The 20,556-nt window shown below is 59.2% G+C and overlaps 1 protein-coding gene across 3 annotated transcripts in view; it reads left to right on the top strand.

The window, feature by feature from the left end:
- The window catches only part of SFSWAP (splicing factor SWAP), a 52,510-nt gene that overhangs the window by 21,834 nt on the left and 10,120 nt on the right, over positions 1–20,556 (top strand). For all 3 annotated transcript variants that reach the window (XM_011371385.2, XM_011371384.2, XM_011371386.2), the window contains exons 8-14: positions 5,104–5,347; positions 6,109–6,240; positions 6,795–6,888; positions 7,833–8,004; positions 9,003–9,233; positions 10,221–10,411; positions 19,506–19,771. In XM_011371385.2, the coding sequence (XP_011369687.1) occupies positions 5,104–5,347; positions 6,109–6,240; positions 6,795–6,888; positions 7,833–8,004; positions 9,003–9,233; positions 10,221–10,411; positions 19,506–19,771 (1,330 nt within the window). The remainder of the gene's footprint in view (positions 1–5,103; positions 5,348–6,108; positions 6,241–6,794; positions 6,889–7,832; positions 8,005–9,002; positions 9,234–10,220; positions 10,412–19,505; positions 19,772–20,556) is intronic.

The raw sequence follows: 20,556 nt of genomic DNA, 5'->3' as shown, positions 1-20,556 counted from the left end.
AGCTCGCTGGGTGGCTTCCGTCTGGACCCGGTTCTTTGCCACCTACGAGCGAGGTGCCTGTCCAGCGGCTGCCTTGCCATCTGTACCCACAGCTGCCCTGCCAACGCAGTCAGCCCCACCAAGACCCGGTCCTCCCGCCACCGTCCGTGCTTGCTCTGGCTCTGACGCTTGTCTGTCCTCCAAACACAGCCTGCTCCGGAAAACCTGCCCTCCAAACACAGCCTGCTCCGGAAAACCTGGCCTCCTAGAGCAGGCGCCCTTCCACAGCCAGGGACAGAGCCCCGTGGCAGCCCTCCAGCGAGGTCGAGGCCCACTTCCCCGCCCCGCCTGCCAGGCCCCTCCCGGCGCCTCCGCAGCTCTGCTTCTCCCGACGGTGAGGTGCTGGGCACGTGCTTACGCCTCGGCTTTGGTCACCCATGTGACAAGCCCCCAAAACCCCAGCATTAAAAGTTCAAACTTTTATGCATGAGGGTCGCTGGCGAAGTCTGTAAGCCGTGGCGAGGGGCAGGTTCTTCTCGAGGAAAGTTTATTTGCTACAGAGAGATCCCTTTTAAACACCGGCCACAATCCTGAGTGGCATGTGGTCAGGTGGCTTTCCAGCTTTACAGATGTGCTGTCCTTGTGTCACTGAGAACCAGGCCGCTCTCCCTGCCCCCGTGTGCTGGGAGCAAAACGAGCCTCCTGTTGTGTGGGACTTTCTCATTCACACTGGGGTGTGGGGGCGTAGGAGGTGAGTCGGACAGGGTAGCCATGGTGACCCACGGGCGAAGCCCTGTCTTGTCATGCGCCTCGGCCGTGAGGCCCGTCAGCAGAGCCGCCGGTCACCGTGCTTCACGGTCTCGGGGTTTCTCCCTCACTGTGAGCGTGCTTAGACCGCGTGTGGTGAGCGCAGCGGATTTGCGTGTACGGGCTGGGGGTGGGGGGAGCAGTGTTCTTGCTCGTAGCAGCTGTGGACCTGGCGTTTTAAGGAGTTTGGGTTGTTTGACTGTGGGTCTGTCCTTGGCGTACGAGGCGGACGGGCAGACAGACCAAGTGACGTGAATAAACTCCGTGCCCTGAGCCAGAATGGGATAAATAGAAGATGCTCCTCATCTCTGATGATAATTAGGATGAAGTATTGTTTTAAGGTAATTCAGAGATACTATTTCAAATGTTTATTTTTAACTTTTGTTTTTGAGTTTTTGATGATTACCTTCACACCTCTGAATACCAGTTTCTGGATTTGTCAGCTGCCCATTTTCCGCGACATCTTCCTACTACGACAGATGACAGTTCAGCTCACTTGTGCCCCCATTAAACCCCTTCTCACTCCCCCAGTTTACCCATGTTACATGTTAAGTTTCAGTTTTGGTTACTTTGTGATTTTAACTAATATACTCACACTTCTATTTTGTAATCAGAATTCAAGAGGGCACAGGACAGGACGGGCTGGCTGACTGAGCGTGCTCATCCTCCAGGCCCGGCCGCGCTTTACAGCCTGCGTGACAGGCGTCCAGCTGGCGCTGTCCCCGGCAGCCCCAGGCAGAGCTGCTTCTGTGCCCAGCGGGGAGCCTGCAGTGTGGCCGTCTCTGAGCAAGCCTTGGGCGTGGCTGCCCCGCCCTTACCTCTGGCAGTGGCCGTGGCATGGTTTGCAGGTGGCGGCCCTGCTGCCGCTGGGAGTGGCTGCGTTTTCCTGTGACTTCTCGTCAGGGCTTCCCCGTCCGTGTCCGTGCCTGTGTCTCCTGGCTTGCTTGTTTACACCTGTTTTTATGCTGGAGCACATCTTCTAGTAGCTCGCTAACAAAGGGTACCCGGGAAGACATTTTTTAAAAACTCCTGGCTTGTCTGAAAATGCCCGAATTCTGTTCTTCCATTTGGTAGGTAGTTTGGAGGGGCTAGAATTGTGGTTGAATATTGTCCTTAAGATTCGGAAGGTTCTGGGCCACCACGTCGTAGCTGCCTTTGCTGCCGCTGAGGAGCCTCAGGCATGTCAGTCTCATTCGTTCGCGTGCGACCTGTGCTTTCATGTCGGCGTCGTGGCCAGGCCATGTGGGAACAGCAGCGAGCAAAGTCCCTTCCGTCCTGGGACGCCCGAGACAGCAAGCAGACACCGGCCACGTACACGTACGGTCTAAAGTCAGGAACTCAGAAAGCAGTGCCGCGCGTCGCTGGAGACTGGTGGTCCGGTGCAGGTGACCGCTGGCCAGGAGCGGGGTGGGGTGCTGTAGCAGCAGGCGGCGGGGGGCAGGTGGGAGCCTGCCCAGCTGGTGCCACGGTGCGATACCAGTGTGGTCTCGACCTCGGTGAAGCTCCTTCCGTCTGTACACAGACGGGTCATGCACCTTCCCTGTACGGGCTCCTCCATGGTGGGGTCACACACCGGCCTCCGATCCTCAAGAAGCCCTTCGGTGCTCAGGTTCCATTTTAAGAGGTGCTGAGATGAAGCTCATGTGGAACCATAGTGAGTGGCTAAGGTTGTGGCCAGAAGCCAGCCAACTAGAGGCTGGTGGGGGGCAATCAGGCAGAGCCCTCAGCTTGTGGGTGGGCGGTCGCCGCACATCTCTGAGGCCACTTAAGGGCGCGCCTTCCTCCTGAGGCAGCAGATTTTCCCGCACTTGCCCTTAGGAAAAGTCGGTGCCCATCGAAATTCCTGGTAGTAGGTGGTGATCGTGGTGCGCTGATGTTTGTTCATTAGTTAAGTCACATCAGCGCTTGACGTTCCGTGAAGCCCAGTCCCCTCTTGGAAACTCCAGGAGCAAACGCTGGACAGTAGCGAGCCCAGTGAGGAGCGCGGTGTCCTGGGAGCCCAGCGCTGCCCGACCGGTGGGCGCCCTTTGACGCTCAGGGCCCGGGGATCAGCGCACCAGCCCTGTGCGTTCTCCCCATGGCCTGGTCAGTGAGGCGCAACGGTCATTGGCGGTGAGAATCCCTGAGCCGACGCTCACTCGAAGGCGTCTCAGCTCACGGCCCTGTGGTGGCGGGCGCCGGGAACCCGGGCTTCTCGCTCACCATGGATCAGCCCAGCCCCGCTGGGCCTGGCCATCAGCCGGCCCCACTCGGCACGTGCTTGTCAAGTGCCTGCTGTGCACCCCGAGCTGCGGGCGGCCTGTCCTTGCTGTTACCGCCTTGATCTCTCGGGTCCTCACCTGTGCCAGCAGCCCCGAGGTGGCAGGTGCACAGGAAAGCCGAGCAGGGGCCTCCCTGGGTGGGGGTGGTACAAGGAGGTACAGCCTAAGGGGTTCAGGGCAGGCAGAAGACACTGCAGGAGGTGCCATCTGCCATAGGTGCACCCAAAGGAGGCAGCACTGGCACCAGGTCCTCGTGCCCTCAAGTGCCAGCAAATTAGGCACATGGTCACCTCACTAAACCCTGTGGTTTCCTTGCCGAATTCAAGAACAGTCTGTTTGTCACATAAAGAATGGATTAAGTTGCAATTGCATAACATGTACTGCAAGTTAAAACTTAATTGTACACTTGCTTCTATGAATTCATGTCTCATTGGTCGTGGCTACAATTTACAGTGTGTTTTGGCTTTTCGTAGGCAAGAGCCCGACCATCCAGGACAGGACACAGGGTCTTTCGTTGAGAGCTGACACTGTGGAGTGGGCAGTAGCTGTCTTGCCACCCAGAGACTTGGGGCTGCACCGGGGGCGTTCCCTGTGGGAGGCTGGGCTTATGCTCTGGTGTCACTGATGCCACGTCATTTTCCCCTCAGTGGCACTCTGCCCAGGGGGTGAAGAAGGACCTGAGTAGTCTGGTGACCTGGGGGTGTCATTCTGTCAGGGGCATTGTTGTGTCTTATAAGCAGCACGTGATGTTTTCGGACCCCTCATTGGTTAGGAAAGGTTACATTTGAACTACCATATTTGCCTGTCCATCTGACAGATGCCGTGTGCTGAGTGCTGGGATTATGGAGCCAGCACCTCCCCGCCCCCAGCATCAGGCCCTGCTCTGCGCCCACGTCAGGCAGTCTCATCGCGCTCTCCCCACTTCCTCAGATGGGTCACTTGAATGTTTCTGTGCTGAAGGTTACGGGGGAGAATATTGGGGCCACATCTCTTGGTGTAGAAATGTGGGGTGCTAACGTGTGGCCGTGGTTGGTGTGCACCGTCAGGTAGGAGCAGCGACTTGGGGGTCCGTCCGCATATAACTGATAAACACGGAGTCGCTAACTGTGGCGGGGCGCCCGCAGCACGCGTGGGCACGCCGGCCTCGCGACCTGATGCCGGAGGCCGCTGGCGTTTTCCTGTGGAGCATACGGTGCTGGAGACTGTGGTGGATGTAAAGCTTTCACTATTCGTGAATGTTTTTGTTTTAAAGTGAATTGAAAGTCAAAATAAAATTTCTAAATTACAAAAATCTCCCTATCCCTAATGACGAGCAAATTGTTTATATAATTAGAACCAATGACCTAACTGCAACAGGACTAGAAATTAAAATTCTTAATGAGATCATTGAATTTTCTGTGGTTTTACTGGTTTTGAATGTCTCTCCACCCCCAAAAATGAATAAACGTACAGGGCCTTTCATTGTTGAAACAGTGGGCGGCCGTCCTACAGATATTTGCGCATGTGCCCAGAGCGTCTAGGAAGCTACTGTACAGTACGTGATAGCGGAGCCCCAAACACCCTCGACCCGCGGAACCCCCTACAGAAGTTACAGCTGGCCGGGGGGGAGGGGGCAGTGACTAGAGAGCACCGCCCCTCGTCGCGGATGCGGCCAGCCCACCGTGAAAGCCTCCCGGGGAAAGCAAGGGCTGGAGAGGAAGGCAGGAGGGCGCGTGTCAGCGGGGAGACCAGCAGGGGGTCCGCAGGGGGTCCGCCGCGCCTGCTCGCACTGCGGGTTGCCTTGGCCGCTCAGGGAGACGGCTCTCATTGCTGCGCCCCCAAAGCCGGGGGAAACAAGGCTTGTCTCGGAAGGCCCCTGCTGGGCGGCTGTCTGGCCGTGTGGGTGCCGCCTGGTTCTCCCGATGCGTGTCACTGGGCAGCCTTTCTCGTATCAGAAAAATACAGAAAACGATGTGGTCGAAAGTGGCCGGAGGCGACCTTGCATTTGGAAGGGGTCCCTTTCTTCCTGCGTCCCTGTCCTTTACCCCCTCACTCGGCAAACCGTGTCTTTCCACAGCGACGGTGGCGGCCATGTACTACAGCTACTACATGCTGCCGGATGGCACCTACTGCCTGGCACCGCCCCCGCCGGGCGTCGACGTAGCCACCTACTACAGCACCCTGCCGGCCGGGGTGGCCGTGTCCAGCACCAGTGGAGTGGCGGCCACCGCCCCGCCGCCCCCCGGGACCACGCCGCCACCACCCCCAACCACGGCGGAGACGAGTAGTGGGGTGACCGCCACCACCACCATCACCACAAGGTGCGCTCCCCTCCCGCAGGCCCCCTGGGTCACAAGGGGGGTCCGTTCCCCGAGCATGTCCCGAGGGTGCAGGGTGGCCAGGGCGGCGGAGGCCGTCGTGGCAAACGGGCCTCGGTGCAGCCCGAGCACTTGGAGGAGAGCCCGCAGGGGCCCCCACGCCACCAGCCCCGGGGAGGGAGTGAGGCCGCAGATTCCGTGCCACTGACGGAAGTGACTCTCAAAGCCGTTGGCAGGTGGAAGGATAACAGAGATGGCAGCGTGGTGACCGTCATGGGGCGTGCGTCGTGGCCCCATGCCGCGGACCGAGGAGCACCCGTGTCCCCGGCACATAGTGGGAGGCACTGGGGAGCACAGGCTGGGAAGGGGCCCCCTGGAGACCTGACAAAACTCTCGGGTGTTCCACAGAAGTGACCACTTCCTGATCCCGCCAGGACAGGCGGACGCGCAGGGAAGGGTGCTGAGCCGAGCCAGCCGCTGTCTCTTTAACAAAACCCACGCTCGTTCTCGGTCGCTTCTGAGAACAGTGCGTGCTGCAAGGAAGTGTCAGGGACAGGACCCGTCTGTATGGCTTCGGTGTCCTTTTCGGTGCAGCCCCGCTGTCACCGTCGACAGTGACGTTTTGTCCGCTTTCACCGGGTTGGTGCACGTTCTGTGGGACAAGCCACCCTCGGATAAGCAGCTCCTGCGTGCTGTGAGCTGAGCACGTGCGGGCGATGTCACGGAGGCGGTCTGACCGTGAGTGACGGGGCTCTTGTCTGCAGTGCACTTGCTCCCGTGGCCGCCATCATCCCTCCGCCCCCTGACATCCAGCCCGTCATCGACAAGCTGGCCGAGTACGTGGCTAGGAACGGCCTCAAGTTTGAGACCAGCGTTCGTGCCAAGAATGATCAAAGGTGAGGCGAACTTTATGTAGCTTACGTAGGTGCTGTTGGAGGTTACGCTCAGCTGCTTTTTTTTTTTAAATCTAGACACACGATTCTTTTTAATGTTTTTAATTCTCATGTGTTCAGATAAACACGTCTTATGATTACTTGGTTAAATTACTTAGCGTCGGAGTGGGTTTTTTATTGCATTCCCTGTTTTTTGTTCGTTTAGTTTGTTTCAGTTTGTTTTGATTTTTTAAGTAACAGTGTTGAAGCTACTTGAAATAAAAGGCCGGGGTTTGTGCTCTTCAGCAACCTGCTGTGGAAATTTAGACACATCTTCTTTCTGTTGTTTTTGAACCACGTAACGTTCTGTGCCTCGGGGAGTAAAACGAGGACGTGAGGTGGCGTCTGCGGTTCCATCTGTGTCACGGGGGCGTGGTTCACCCTCGCTCCTGCGAGGAGCTGTCGCGGTCATTCTGCAGTCACTGTGCAGCATACAGAGCAGTGTCTGGTCAGCAGGGGCTGCCTCTGCCGCTTGCGCGTTGTCCTGTTGATGCCTTGTCCACCTTTCGTGTCCCCAGGTTCGAGTTCCTGCAGCCGTGGCACCAGTACAATGCTTACTACGAGTTCAAGAAGCAATTCTTCGTGCAGAAGGAGGGGGGCGACAGCGCGCAGGTACCTGTGCACAGGGGCGCAGCTCTCAGGGGCGTAGTCCCCTCCCCACTCTGGGCACGGAGGGGACCGCCCACTCTCGGCGTAAAGGGCTGCTGGTTTTATGCCTGCTTTCAGGTGCGACGCACCCTAGCCTGTGCCGCCTTCAACTTTTCCCTTCTCTCAGAATCGAAACTCTTTTTAAATCTGCTGAGAACTGTCATCCATTTTCGTAGTTCATTGACGATCATTTGTCCGTGTTCTAAGAAAAACTCGTCTTTGCAGGCACCGACGTTTGGGTTGGCTGTGTTAGCTGCTTTTGCTGGTAGCCGCACACCACGCTGCTGTGTGAACACACATCAGTGTCTGCGGGGTGCTCGCACGGCTGCTGTCCACGGCGGGCACCTTTGTCCCCCGGCACTGCCTGCCGGCCGCTCCCTCTGCTCTTCTCCTTGCGGGCGTCCCACCCACACGTGGTCCACGTGCCTGTAGGGAGCGTCTGTTCCCGCCCTGTCCCCTTCTGCCTCCCCTCGCCTGTCCACAGTCACGTGGACCCCCTGACGCTTTTAAACTTGTCTCGGTAGCGATGGCAAGGCAGAGAGGGGCCTTGCTTGTCAGTGGGTTTCTGCACATTTCCATCTCTGACTGTTCAAATGAAAGAAAACTGAGCCATTCTCAGGCGAGGTGCGTAATTTGCTCCAAAGTTTGCTCATTCATCGACCCCCGAAGGATGGCCAGTGGGCACTGGTTCCCAGCAGTGCAGGGCTGTGGGGCGCTCGATGTGCTTCCAGGGGGAAGCCGCTCTGCCCGCCCCCGTCCACTCTGCGGTGTCAGGGACCAGTGACGCGGACGGAAAAGCAGGCCGTGCGTGTGACCGAGGCGGCAGGGCTGCAGTGCTGGGGGTGTTTTTTTCTGACAGCCACGTGTTTCCTTGCGGGACAGTTCATGGTCACGTTCCGTCCCTGCAGGCTGTGTCCACACCAGAAGACGCTCCTGCAGAGTCTGCTCCTGAAAAGCCGAGTGACGCTGGGGAGGACGGTGGGGCGGAGGACGCGGCCGACGCGGGAGGAAGAGGCGGCTCAGGGGCGAAGAAGGAGGCGCCGTCCAGCAAAGCCGTCCTGGACGGGAAGCTGGTAAAAGGTGCGTGGCCGGTCGGCCTTGGCGACGGCCTGCAGGGGGGGCGGGGGGGCGGGGTGCCCGGGCTGCTAGCACGCCCTGCCTTGGGATCCGAGGCCGTCTGGAGGTGAGCTCCTCATAGCTGTGCGTTTATCGACCGGCCTCTTCTGGCAGTGTAGGGAAAACGCAGCGAGTGCTCCAAGCAGTGCTTCGCATCCCTCAGACCTCTGGACGTGTTTACGCGTGCGCTGCCGCTTCGCATCCCTCAGACCTCTGGACGCGTTTACGCGTGCGCTGCCGTGCCGCTGAAGGCCGTTTGATCTGCCCAAGCGAGTCCCTGAGCTCCTCCACCAGTCAGGACCCGCTCGCTCCATTTTGTTACCTGTTACGTTCGCGGAAGGAGTTTTAGCTCAGCCAGGACGGACGGACGGACGTGGCAGCGGCCAACTGAGAAACGAGAGCTGAGGCAGGCACGTTAGCAGAGGGCCGCGTGTTTGGACTCACGGGCAACAGGCAGCGCCCCGGCAGGACCAAGGAGCTGCTGTTTAAGCGGGTGTCGCGTCGAATGGGAGTCCCAGAGACAGGGCTGCGACCCCAAGCTGAGGCCTCGGGTCTGAGGGCAAGGCTTGTTCAGAGGTGACACGCCGGCCAAGTGGCTGGATGACGAGGTGGGGCACAGCCTGCAAAGGTCTCACAGGTGTGGGGAACAGTGGCAGTGCCCAGCACGAGGCAGGCAGCACCGCGCCAGGTGTCTGCCAAGTGAAGGACAGATGCTGTAACTTTGTGAGAAAAGGCGAGTTGAGGTTTTTTATGAATACCTTTTTGTCATGGAGTCGCATCGTGTGCCAGCGTGTGCAGACTCCGCTGTGCCGAGCCCCGAGGATGGCCACCTGCCCGGCTTGTGCCTCGGTCCCGCCTCAACCGAGGTCCACCCGCCGGGCTGCGCCTCCCTCTGCGTGACGCTCGAGAGGCGGGGGCTCCGTCCCCTGCAGCGCGTCACCGTCTTCCTTCTCTCTCAACAGCGTCGTTCGCTCCTATAAGCTTTGCCATCAAGGCCAAAGAAAACGACCTGCTTCCCCTGGAGAAAAACCGAGTCAAGCTGGACGACGACAGCGATGACGACGAGGAGGGCCGGGAGGGCCGGGAGGGCCCCAGTGGGACGCCCAGCGCCGCCCCGGCCGAGGCCCCGCCCTGCGTGGTGGTGGAGGAGAAGCGGCCGCAGCTGACCCCGGAGGAGCTGGAGGCGAAGCAAGGTCTGTCCGGCACTCGGCCCCTGCAGGGAACGTGCCGATGATGGCCACCCCTCGGCCAGCAACACTGCGACTGCCGGCCAGCCTCCGGTGTCAGAGCCGGGTGGGAGCCGTGCGCCTCTTCCTGCAGGGCCCTAAAGGGGCAGAGCTGTGGGTCCCCAGCGCTCAAGAGCAGTGGATGCCAGTGCCTGAGGGCGGGCCCTCCATGCGTGGGTGGTGGCCTTGTGTGGTGTGCGGCCGTGGTGACGCCCCGTGCAAGGCTGCTGGGCTCATCCTCGTGGGTCACGACGTGGCCACCGCCCCTCTGCCCACGGCCAGCGGTGCGTGTGGGCCGTCCCGCAGCCCCCCCACTCTAAAACAGCGCGCACCCCACTCTGAGGAGCTCACTGCTGAGTACGTTCCTCATCTTTATTCTGACTGGTTTTCGTAAATGGCCTTTTCTGTGTAGACATCAGCAGAGCAGGCAGCGTTTATAAAGGCCGATCTTTAACCACAGGATGCCTTCCTGTCGAGACCTGGCCTTGTGCTGCGGTTGCGCCCCACCCCCCCACCTCCCGCCCCAAAAGTGAGCTATGCTCACCGCGCGCATCTGGGCCTGCACTCGCTGGGCGCAACCAGCGGCGGGCGTGTCAGGCCATTGCAGTAGGACACGCCCGGAGCGCCCGCCTGGGAGGGATGCCTGGTGCCTGTTTCTGACAGCCATTCCCAGGCTTCCGGTGCCCCAGCTTCCACTAGGGTGGGAGGAAGCCCAGCAACTTTCTGACTTTGACTTTGAAAGTGAAACGTAAAAGTACTAATAATGAGCGTTATAAGCAACTCTCAAAATTCGTTTTGCTCGTTTTGTTTGTTCTGAAATTTGTATCTTGTTTATCTTTTAAAATCATTTCGTTTTTCGTGATCCTATTACTGCCTGTGAAAATTAAGGTAGCAATGTATTTACAAAACACTACTTGCTGTAAACGTCACTTTTTACTTTGTTTATTCCTTAAGCAAAGCAAAAGCTGGAGGACCGACTGGCAGCTGCCGCCAGGGAAAAGCTGGCCCAGGCGTCGAAGGAGTCCAAGGAGAAGCAGCTTCAAGCAGAGCGTAAAAGGAAAGCGGCTTTATTCTTACAGACCTTAAAAAACCCTCTGCCGGAGGCAGACGCCGGGAAAGTCGAGGAGGCACCTTTCAGCGCAGAGGTGGGCTCACGCAGGCGGGCAGCAGGGAGGGGACACGGTGGTGGATGCCGTGTGGCCTGAGCCGGGCTGTCGGCAGAGCCCTCCTCTGCTTGGAATCGCCTCTGGCCCTGCAGCTGGGGTTGGGGACTCTGGCACACTCCCCCGCCCCAAGTCCTGGGTGCTTTGGAGACGCAGGCCTCTGGGCCCCGGGCTGGCAGGCCCCGCACTGGGCTCCCTCGCAGGGCCTGTGGGAGACGTGCAGGCCCCATCGTCGAGCTCACACTCATGGCAGTCTCACGCGGGGCCACGTGCTTTCACTGGAAACACGGCAGCGTGGTCCCCATCACCTCCCCTCAAGAGGGGACGGGTCCTCTCGGCTTGTTCCTAAGCTGTGTGAGTGGACAGTCCCTCTGGCCGTCCCCTCCCTTCAGATGGGGTCAGAACAGGCCACCCGTCAGGGCTTCTTGGAGCAGTGCCCGTGCCATTTCTCCAGCTGTCCCCAGTGTCCTGTGCAGCTGCCTCGTGCCCTCGGCCAGCACGGGCCCCACGCTTTCGTACTGTAGTTACGACGCCATCTCTCAGAGCCTGGGGCTGTTCTTCCACGCTGATCGTGCAGCGTGTAGCCCCGTGGCGTGGTGCTCCGTGGGGCTCAGATTTTCAGCATTCTGCTTTAGGCCGAGTTAGCTCTCGCCTCCAGAGTCAGTCCGAGATTCTCAAATCTGGCAGGAGTCCTCAAAAATAATAGCTAGACACCCGCCGGGAAGAGCAGTGAGTGTCCGTGTGGGCAGCTCATGTCCACTGTGAGTGGCGGTGTGGGCCCTGATTGCTGCTCCAGGTCCTGCTTGAGTGCCAGGCCACGGGACACCGCACCGCTGTGTCACCCAGGCGGCCCGCATTGGCCTCTCTGCAGCCACGAAAACACCTGCAGTCACTCCCTAGCTCGGGAGAGGCCTCTGCGCCACCACGGGAGTTAAATACGCAGCAGCCAGAGGTGGCCACTGACACGCCTGTGAGGCGCGGTGTGGGGGCGGGGGAGGCAAACGTCTCCTCTGTGGTTGGGGAGCCCGAGAAAGCCGGGCTGCTGCGGGGAGCGGGGCGTGGGCTGTGTTCGTTTCTGTTACTGTTTCGATGTCATTTATGCAGTGAAGGGCTTCATTAGAGGACATCTGCGTACGTAGATGCTGTAACTGATTATGTTACGTGGCTGCATCTATACTTTCCAGTTGTGTTTTACTGAAAATTCAGTCATAGCCACAATCATTCGTCAGTAATCCACAGTTTCCCAGTCTGGGTGTCACCTTGTCACAGCCACTGGAATTCTGTCCTTGTAAGCACAAGGTGGCTGCTTTTCCCGTCACCTTCCTGCACGGCGTCGCCCACCTTCCCTGTCAGGGTGTATTCTGAGTGACACATGGAAATGACTGCTCACGCTTCCAGTTTCGATCGCCGGATCCCTGTTCCCAAGGGTCTGGTGGGGGAGATGGTGGCCGCTGCACAATCCCCCCCGAAGCGTGGTGCTGGTAGCAGATGGCGACAGATGTCCTTAATTGCTCTGGAACAGAAACACTTGAGTTGGCGGTTGTCATAAATGAGTTCCGTGGGCACTGGCACATCCTGACCCCACGTCACCAGTGCAGAATTTTGGCGTCTGGAGGGATTGAGACTTGGCGCTCCCTCACGCCTCGGGTGAGGAAAAGAGGGGATTGGCCCTGCCCAGAAGGCAGGCGGCACCCCAGGCCCATCCCAGCAGACGCAGGCAGGCGGCGTGGGGAGTGTTGAGAAGCCTGGCTGGGAGCCTGGCGAGCCTGCTGGTCCCAGAGCGGGCCTGCCTTAGAGAGGGCGTCCACCTTCGCTTTGCTTTGTAAGACGCCGTGCTTGTGCGATTGCAGAAAGGCCAGATGTCGGGGCGGCATGAGATGACGGGCAGACCGCTTCCTGCTCGCGTGTTCCGTTCTTTCCACTCCTAGGGAAGTGCCAATGTTGTATTGTTTTTTATTCGTGTATCACAGACGCGCTTTTCACCTTCCTTAAGCACACAGGGCCGTCACCACCATCCACCCCCAGACCGCTTCACGTTCCCAAAGTGACACTCCCCTCACTGAACACCCAGCCCTCCCCAGCCCCTCTGCTCTGTCGATGGCTGACGCTAGGTCCCCGAGGTACGGGAGGGCACGCAGTGTTGGTCCTCCTGGCCAGCTCGTCTCACTTCAAAGGCCGTCCTTCCTTTGTAAAGCGAATAACGTTCCACGTGTGCACCTGCCGCATCCATTCCTGTGTGGATGTATCCAGGGTGGACTAAGGCATCAGTGGTGGGACCGCACCCTCTGCGTCACGCTGGCACCTCAGGTGCTCGCTCACAGTGGGGCCCCCCGCTCAGCGTGGTCCGTGGTGTCAGACACTCACTGGGTGTGTGACCATCAGTCCTTTCAGACGTCAGCCCTTAGATGGAGCCGGTCTGCGTGTGCCGTGACTTGGTCACCTGTCCCCTGCTGGCGGAAGTGCAGGGTGCCTGGGTTGCTGTGGTAACCGGGCTGCTCAGCAATGCCGCTTCCCAGGCCTGTGCACGCCCTTCAGGGGCGGAATGCTGACCTGCGTTGCCTTTTGATTTCAGATACCACTAAGTTAGCTTTTGTTCACCTCCACGGGGGTGTGAAAATGACTTTCCCCGCGCCCCTCCCATTCACTTAGCAGCAGCCTTTAATTCTTGTCGGTCTGGTTAGTGGAAAACAGTATCTGTTCGGTCTAACGTACATGTTTTAATTATAACTGAAGCTGAGTAACTTCGTAGGTTTCATGGCACTGTGCACACACACACGCCTGCCCCCGCAAACCACCTTTGCGGCTCATTTTCCCTGGCTCTCTGTCCCTGGCTCTGCTAGTCTGTGTTAGCTTTTTGTCACCAGCATCCCAACGTTTTTTCTCTTTGTCCACTTTAATCGGCCCACTTGTCGTTTACTCCAGCTTGAGGAGCATATAGCTAGACACAGCACAATTCACTACATCACCCATGGTTTCCTGCTGATCTACGGGGTCCCCTTTGCTAAACCCCAGACCCCCACGCGCACTGGCTCAGCTTCTGCACTGCTGTTTGCTTGGTCCCGTTGATGGGTGTGTTGGGAGGAGGAGCTGACGCGTTGGGCATGGTTTTATTTAATTGGTGTCTGAAGTGCGTTTACTGACGCGGGCACGCGATGGCAGTAGGTTAAGTTTCTAAGCAGTGCGTGAGTTTATAAAGGCATGTATGTGAGGAGTACTTAGAAATCCGCATATGTGCTATTACCATATGGGGGGGCGTTATAAAAAATGAGGAGAGATCAGAGTCTTGAATTACACCCTTTTGAGTCGTCATGTGCTCATTCACATACCGACGGGCTTCAGGACGCGTTTTAGATAATGTAATTTTTTCAAGTTAACGATCCTGCCAAGGTCACAGGTGCAGGAAGAGTTCGGAAAGGAAATTGAAACCAGCCCGTTCACTGAGCCTGTCACGTCCGAGGCTCTTTGGGATGTGAATTGGAAGCCTGTTTCTCACCCAGTGACCATGAAACCACATTCATGCGGGTGCACGCGAGCACCCCCACCAGGACCACCGCGGGGCCCCGAGCAGCCCGCTCAACCCCTTCGTGGGCCGGAGACCCCCCCAGGTGGCAGACGCAGGTGGCGCCTGCTCAGGCAGCGGGTCAGCACGAAGGGCCTGCCGAGGGTCAGACGGAGCTGGTGTGGGGTGCAAGTCGGATTTGGGGGGGCCTGACCTTCGGAGTAAGGTGGGCACAGCAGTTGCACGGGGAGACGAGGGCCACGGCCTGTTTGTCGGGCAGGGGGCAGAGGCAGGGCCAGGGAGGGCGCTCCCGTGGCAGGCGCTGCAGAGGGAGGGGGAGGAGTCGTGCCAGCAGGGCAGGCGGCACCGTGGTCCTGGACAGGCGGCCGCGCCCTCCCTCCCTCGGGGGCGAGCAACCTGAGAGGCGGGCAGTGGACCGGCGTTTGGAAACGCACCTTTGAGAGGCTGCATTTCAAAGTCTGCGATCTCAGACTTAGAAAAAACCTTGAGTCTTGTGTATGATGACCTCATTTTCTAGTTAATGTGGTGTTCCTTCACAAATAAGGTTTTATTTTAAATACGCGTTCATTGGCTTTCAGCCAGTTCGTTTCCCCACGGCAGGAAGTAGTCACGGTTGGTTTGTGTGCTGGTTTGCGGGCGGCAGATGCCGCGCGGTGCTCGCAGAGCTCATCAGCATCACTGCTCGGGGCTGCTCACGTGGGGCGGCGGGGCTTCACAGGGTCCGATAAATGACTCATTTTCCAAAAGATCCCCCCTTGATTTCACCCAGACTTGCTAAGACCCCCCCCCCCACCCCCGTGCCCTCCCCTCGTCCACGGTGAGTTGTGCTTTGGTCACTTGCTGGAACATCAGTATTCCGTCTCGAAAAGGCAGCGCTGCTGCTCGGCGGGCACTGGCCGCCGCATGGAGCTGTCACCGTGCCTCCTGCGGCACTTCTTGATGGACGGCCACCTTGGGCGGAGGGCTCGGCCGGGCGCCTTCGCAAACAAACGGGAGGGTGAGGTCTCGACTCAGCAGTGGCTTCGCTTGTCCCGGTTGTTCATATGTCCGTTTAAATTAGCAGGCACCTCTTTCTCGTGAAGCCAGAAATAGCCTTTACGTCGAAAGTTATAATTTTTTGAGATTTGCACTGGTAGCCACAGCCACACATGGCAATTTAAATTTAACTTAATTAGAAGTGCGTGACATCCACGGCTCAGGCCCGCGGCCGTGGCCGCCCCGTTTCCAGCGTGGTGGGTAGCACAGACATGGCTGCAGCAAGCCGGGTTAACTCCGCCTGGGTGTTTCTCCTCCTCCTCCCAGCCCGCTTGCCGTGCCTGTCGGTGCTGTGAGTGCACGTGGGAGACCCCCAAAGGGCTTCCTCTCTGCCCAGACGCCCGGCGTCCGTGGGGCAGCGTGCCACACAGAGGACAGGCCTCACCAGCGACGTGGCGGTTCTGGTCCGTCTCCCGCTCCAGATGGACCGAGCTCCATCCGGAGTTTGTGGGCGGAGGGGGCAGGAAGGGCGTCATCCACTGCAGTGTTTGGGGTAGCGGGTGCCCAGCGCCTGTCCACACAGCCTTGCTAAGTGTTACCCCAGGCTCATGCCATAAGTACCCGTGAACGCCCTGTCCTGCAGTCCAGCCTGTCCCTCCGGCCATGCTTGAAGCCACCCCGTCCTTTCTCTTGCTGTGACCGCAGCAACTTGAAGATTGTTGGAGAGGCCGGTGGGACGCTCCTACCTTTTGGAACCCCAAATGCTGTGCTATACCCCGAGACTGGCAGTAATGGAACCCTAACTCTGAGCACCCTACGTGGGCCTCAGTGGCCCCTGCCCGTCCGCCTGTTTGGTCGAAGTTCCCCAGCCCCACCAGAGCTCCCACAGCTGCCGTCACCCCCACCTGCCCCAAAAGTGCTGTGGTCCCAAAGTCTCCAGACAGTGTGTTTTGCAGACTGTCCGCTGGCACCTGCTCTCCAGGTGAGCCACAGGCCGTGGGCTGAACTCGGTTCCTCCCCAGGCCGCTGGGGACCCTGTGCGAGGGCGTGACCCAGGCCAGCTTCCTCCCCTGCAAACGCCAGTGGCCGTGGTGCTGACTGTCGTGCGAGCCCGTGTCCCAGGTTGGGGGTGTGTGTCCTGAGTGCAGTCATCCCCCTTACCCGAGACCCCGGGCGGTGTGCGAAGCTGTGGTGGTGCCGAGCTCTGCACGTCCCACGTGTGTTCTTACACGTCCCACGTGTGTTCTTGCACATACCCGCCTGCGATACAGTCTAGCATGCAAATTAGGCACAGTAAGAGAACATTCGTAACAGTGCACTGTAATAGAAGTTATGTGACAGGGCCTGCTTTTCTCAAAGTGTCTCGTACTGTGCTCGCCCTGCGATGACGATGCCGTGCCTGCGTGAGGAGGTGGCACGAGGTGCTCACAGCAGGTGATTTAAAACTTAGAGATTGTTCCTTTCTGAAATTTTCCACTTAATATTTTTGGACTATGGTTGACCGCAGGTGACAGACCACAGAAGGGGACTGCTGTCTCTCTGTTGAAGGCGAGCTCTGCCAGCCAACCCTGAGTGCACAGCGGCGTCAGCGTGGGACAGGCAGGCGTGCGGGGGCGTCAGCGTGGGACAGGCGGGCGTGCAGGAGCGTCAGCGGGGGCGTCAGCGTGGGACAGGCGGGCGTGCGGGGGCGTCAGCGTGGGACAGGCGGGCGTGCGGGGGCGTCAGCGTGGGACAGGCGGGCATGCGGGGGCGTCAGCGTGGGACAGGCGGGCGTGCGGGGACGTCCGTGGGACAGGCGGGCGTGCGGGGACGTCCGTGGGACAGGCGGGCGTGCGGGGACGTCCGTGGGACAGGCGGGCGTGCGGGGACGTCCGTGGGACAGGCGGGCGTGCGGGGGTGGCAACTGTCAGGACACGGGTGCACACTGTCTGCCATCTTTGGGTTTGTAAACATCCTTTTGTAATTTTAAGCTGAAAAAAAGCAGTGAGACCATCACGGTCAATCATCTGAATTCACCCTGGCAAAGGCCACCGAGGTTGCTGGTTTTCATCTTAATGGTGAAGGGCAGTCATTTTATTAGAATAATTCGGTCCCGTGACTTGATGGCAGGTTATGTTTTGGAAATAATGGTTTGATTATCCCTCGCTTCAAAGCGGTGTGCCAGATTTTAACTGCAGTGGTGAAATGCGTGTCGCTAACGACTGCGTCCGTGAGGGTGAAGACAGACGTGGCACGGGGGCCGCCAGGCCCACTCCCACCGCCTTGGGCTCCCTCGGCCATTGGGTCCGTGTCCCCGTCTCGCAGACGTCCACCAGAGGCCACACCGCCCCGTCTCTCCCCTTTGATGAAGCGTGCTGTCACCGACGAGTGCAGTGCTTTGTGTGCGCGTGGAGGGAACAGGGACCCTGGGAAAGGATGGGAACCCTGGCCTTGTCCCCTCGCCCCGTCACAGGCTGCTGTGTAGCATGGGGACTGAGTCTCTTCTCCCCAGAACGGGCTCTCAGTCCCCCTGGGAAGTCACCTGCCTGGTTCCAGAAAGGATTGGCAGCAGCTCTGACTGCAGGGGACGGGGCCCTGCCCGCCAGCTCGGCATTCGTGAGGCCTCACGCCCGCACCGCGGTTCTGGGAGCAGTGCCACACGCTGGGACGTGCGTTCACACCGGCCCACCCTGGGGCTCACCTGGTCCTCGGTCGTTGTGAGGGGGCAGTGGGGAGGGCCTGGTGCTTGGCTGGCATTTCCTCTTTTTCAGCCTCTACAGTTATAAAACTTACTACGTTTCAGTTCTTCTGTTCTTGGTTTAAAATGCTAGTCAGCGTGAGCTCCTGGACTGAGCTCGCGGCCACGGGAGAGGTGCCCTCCCGGTGAGGGCTCACGTGTTAGAATTGTTTTCACGACAACAGATTTATTTTGAGATTTAACCTGGAAACTGTGATTATGCTGTAAGAATTTGAAGTGAGAACGACCTCATGATAAAAAGACCTGTCCCACAATCGGGTGGCTCCCTGGACGTGGCTCAGGCACAGCCTCGGAAATGAACCGGGCCGTACTGACGGGGGCGCGTGGAGACCGATGGGGGCCCAGGCACGCCCTTCCCCCCACAGCTGCTCCTGTGCTGGGCCGTGCTGGTGAGGGGAAGCTGCTGTGGGAGCCACTGTGGTTGGGGTTCTCGCCTTGCTGCCCCTCTTCCCACCCCGAGCCTCCGCTCACAGAGGGTGGGGGCAGAGGCGGCGCCCCCAGGGCACAGAGCTGCTGACTGCCCCGTAGCCGCGGCCGCGGGGGCTCTGGGCTTCAGTTCCTCAGTGCTGCTGCTCCCGGAGCCAGCGCGAGGCAGGACTCGACAGGGGGCGTCGGCGGAGTGTTCATGTCCTCGTCCTTTGCCTTGTGCACACGGACCCGGGACGGGGCGGCTGGAGCCCACCACGCTGGTCCCCGCAGGCCCCATGGCAGAGCAGGGAGCAGCGTTCACAGCGAGTCCCGAGCGGCATGGTCAGGCCATAGTCACCAGCCGTTTACAGTGAGGGGGCGATGGTCTTCCTTGGGGACAAAGGGGAGGGCCGACGCGGCTGGCTCAGCTGCAGACATAAAATGGGAGTGCTGGGTCTTGTGGGCTGGGCTGGGTTTGGTTTGTAAACTTGTTCTGTACAGTGCGATGTGAGCAGATGTTCGCGTGGGAGAAACCCGGATTGCCGCGTCGTTGTCCGGAGTCGGGTGCCGCTTCGCTGTGTGGACGCACCTATCACACCGCGGCCTTTCTGGCCGCCGCTCAGGGTGCTGCAGGGCTTTGCGGCGTGGGTCCTTCGGTGTGCGTGTCACACACTTAGGCGAACATCTCTTCAGGATGAATTTCTAGAAATGGGGTTACTCTGGGCGCCGCACACGGCCGAGGCTGGCGGTGTCGCAGCTTCGAGAACTCCGTGGGCAGCACGTTTAACGTCGGCGCTTCTCTGCGTGTGCATCGCGGCGACGAGGTTTTCGGGGTGGACGAGGGTTCAAGCGCAGCGCCGTGCTGGCTCGACCACGCAGAGCGAGCCCGACGGGGCTGGCGCGGGCACGTGGTTCAGGGCCCGGCGTCGGCCTTGCTGTTTCTCCCGCGGCCTCACGAGGGCGTCTCCGGCTCTGTGTGTGTGTGAGGCCTGCAGAGTGATAAGTGGGCTCACGTATGTGATCGCGAGGCGGTTCTCACAGCACGTTTAGTTAACACCCATCACCTCACACAAATGCAAGGAAGGAAGGAAGGTTTTTCCTCTCGTGATAGTTTTTTAAACGTCAAACAGGAACCTCTTTCGTTTCAGCCTTCTTTAGAAATTATTTTTAGGGTGGTGCAGATGTTCGTAAGATCCAGGTGCTGGAGGTTTGAAGAAGCCCTCTGCACTGGAAAGCCAGTCGCTTATGAAGGAGCGAGTGTGGCTCTCTTGACACCCAGCCACCCCAGAGACCATGGGTCCCTGAGGTGCCAGAGTCCCCCTAGGATACACTGGCACGTCATGGGTGTGAGGGCCCCAAAGTTGAAGTTCTGTGGACTTCCATTTTTAAATGTCCTATTTTCTCTGTTAACACCAGATGTTCGGTTCTGTCCCCAGGAAGCCAGTGCCGTGGCCTGTCCTGTGCCGGGTGGAGGCCGGCCTCTGCCGACCTCAGAGCTCAAGCCCCTGGAAGGGCCCTCGGGCCAAAGCAGGGACCCACCCAGGGAGCAGGAGAAGGAGAAGAAGAAGAAGAAGCACAGAAAGCGGTCTCGGACCAGGTCGCGGTCCCCCAAGTGCCACTCGTCATCCAAGTCCCGGTCGAGATCCCACCCGAAGGCGAAGCACTGCCTCCCCAGCGCCTACCGGACGGCACGGCGCTCCAGGTGGGTGCATGGTGCAGCCCCACGCGCGCTGTGCGTGTGCGTGTGAGGGTGTGTGAGCGTGTATGTGGGGGTGTATGTGTGCATGCAGGGGGTGTGTGCATGTGTGTGTGCACATGCGCGTGCACAGAGATGCATCCTTTCGGCCCAAGCGACAGCTCTTCAAAGTATTTTTTACGTTTTACTTACCTCTCTAAAGCTCATGAGCACTGCCAGACTTTTTAAAAATAGACTTGTTTAAATTTTAACAGGTCTTGGGAGCAAGCCCAGCGCATTCGCATTCGCTGAATGTGTGAAAAATCCTCAGGGTGGGGGTCCTTTGTTGGGTTTGGGTGAGTGGACTTTCCTGCCTTCATGCCTCTGAGCTGTGACTGTCAGAACAGCAGCAGCCTCGGCCACTTGGCGTCAGCCTGCACCCCCATGCTGGGAGGAGGGACACCCGGCGGAGCCCCTGCTTCCTCCCCGCGTTTGCCTCCAGGCCGGCTGAGAGTCGCTGTTGGCCAAGAGCCGCCTTCCGAAGAGCCAGGCTTGGAGAAGGCGCTCAGCGTTCCCGCCACAGAAATCGTAAACTGGAAACCTTTAAGCCCCAGAACTCGCTCCCTGCAAAGCACGTTTTGCTTGTTTGCAGCTGGCTTGGGGAGGTGCAGAAAAGCAGCGTTCTGGTAGTGAGACTGCGTCCTGTCTTTGATCCCCACGGGGGTGGGGGGGGCGGCCGCTCCACCCGCTCCCAGTGCAGCTCCTGCCTCTCGGCCCAGCTTGGCTTCTGGAACCGGAGTGGCTCGTTCCTC

This window comes from Pteropus vampyrus, unplaced genomic scaffold (genome assembly GCF_000151845.1).
Source record: "Pteropus vampyrus isolate Shadow unplaced genomic scaffold, Pvam_2.0 Scaffold189, whole genome shotgun sequence".
Taxonomy (NCBI): Eukaryota; Metazoa; Chordata; class Mammalia; order Chiroptera; family Pteropodidae; genus Pteropus; species Pteropus vampyrus.
The sequence above is the reverse complement of the archived record's forward strand: the minus strand, read 5'-3'. Positions and strand labels throughout refer to the sequence as shown.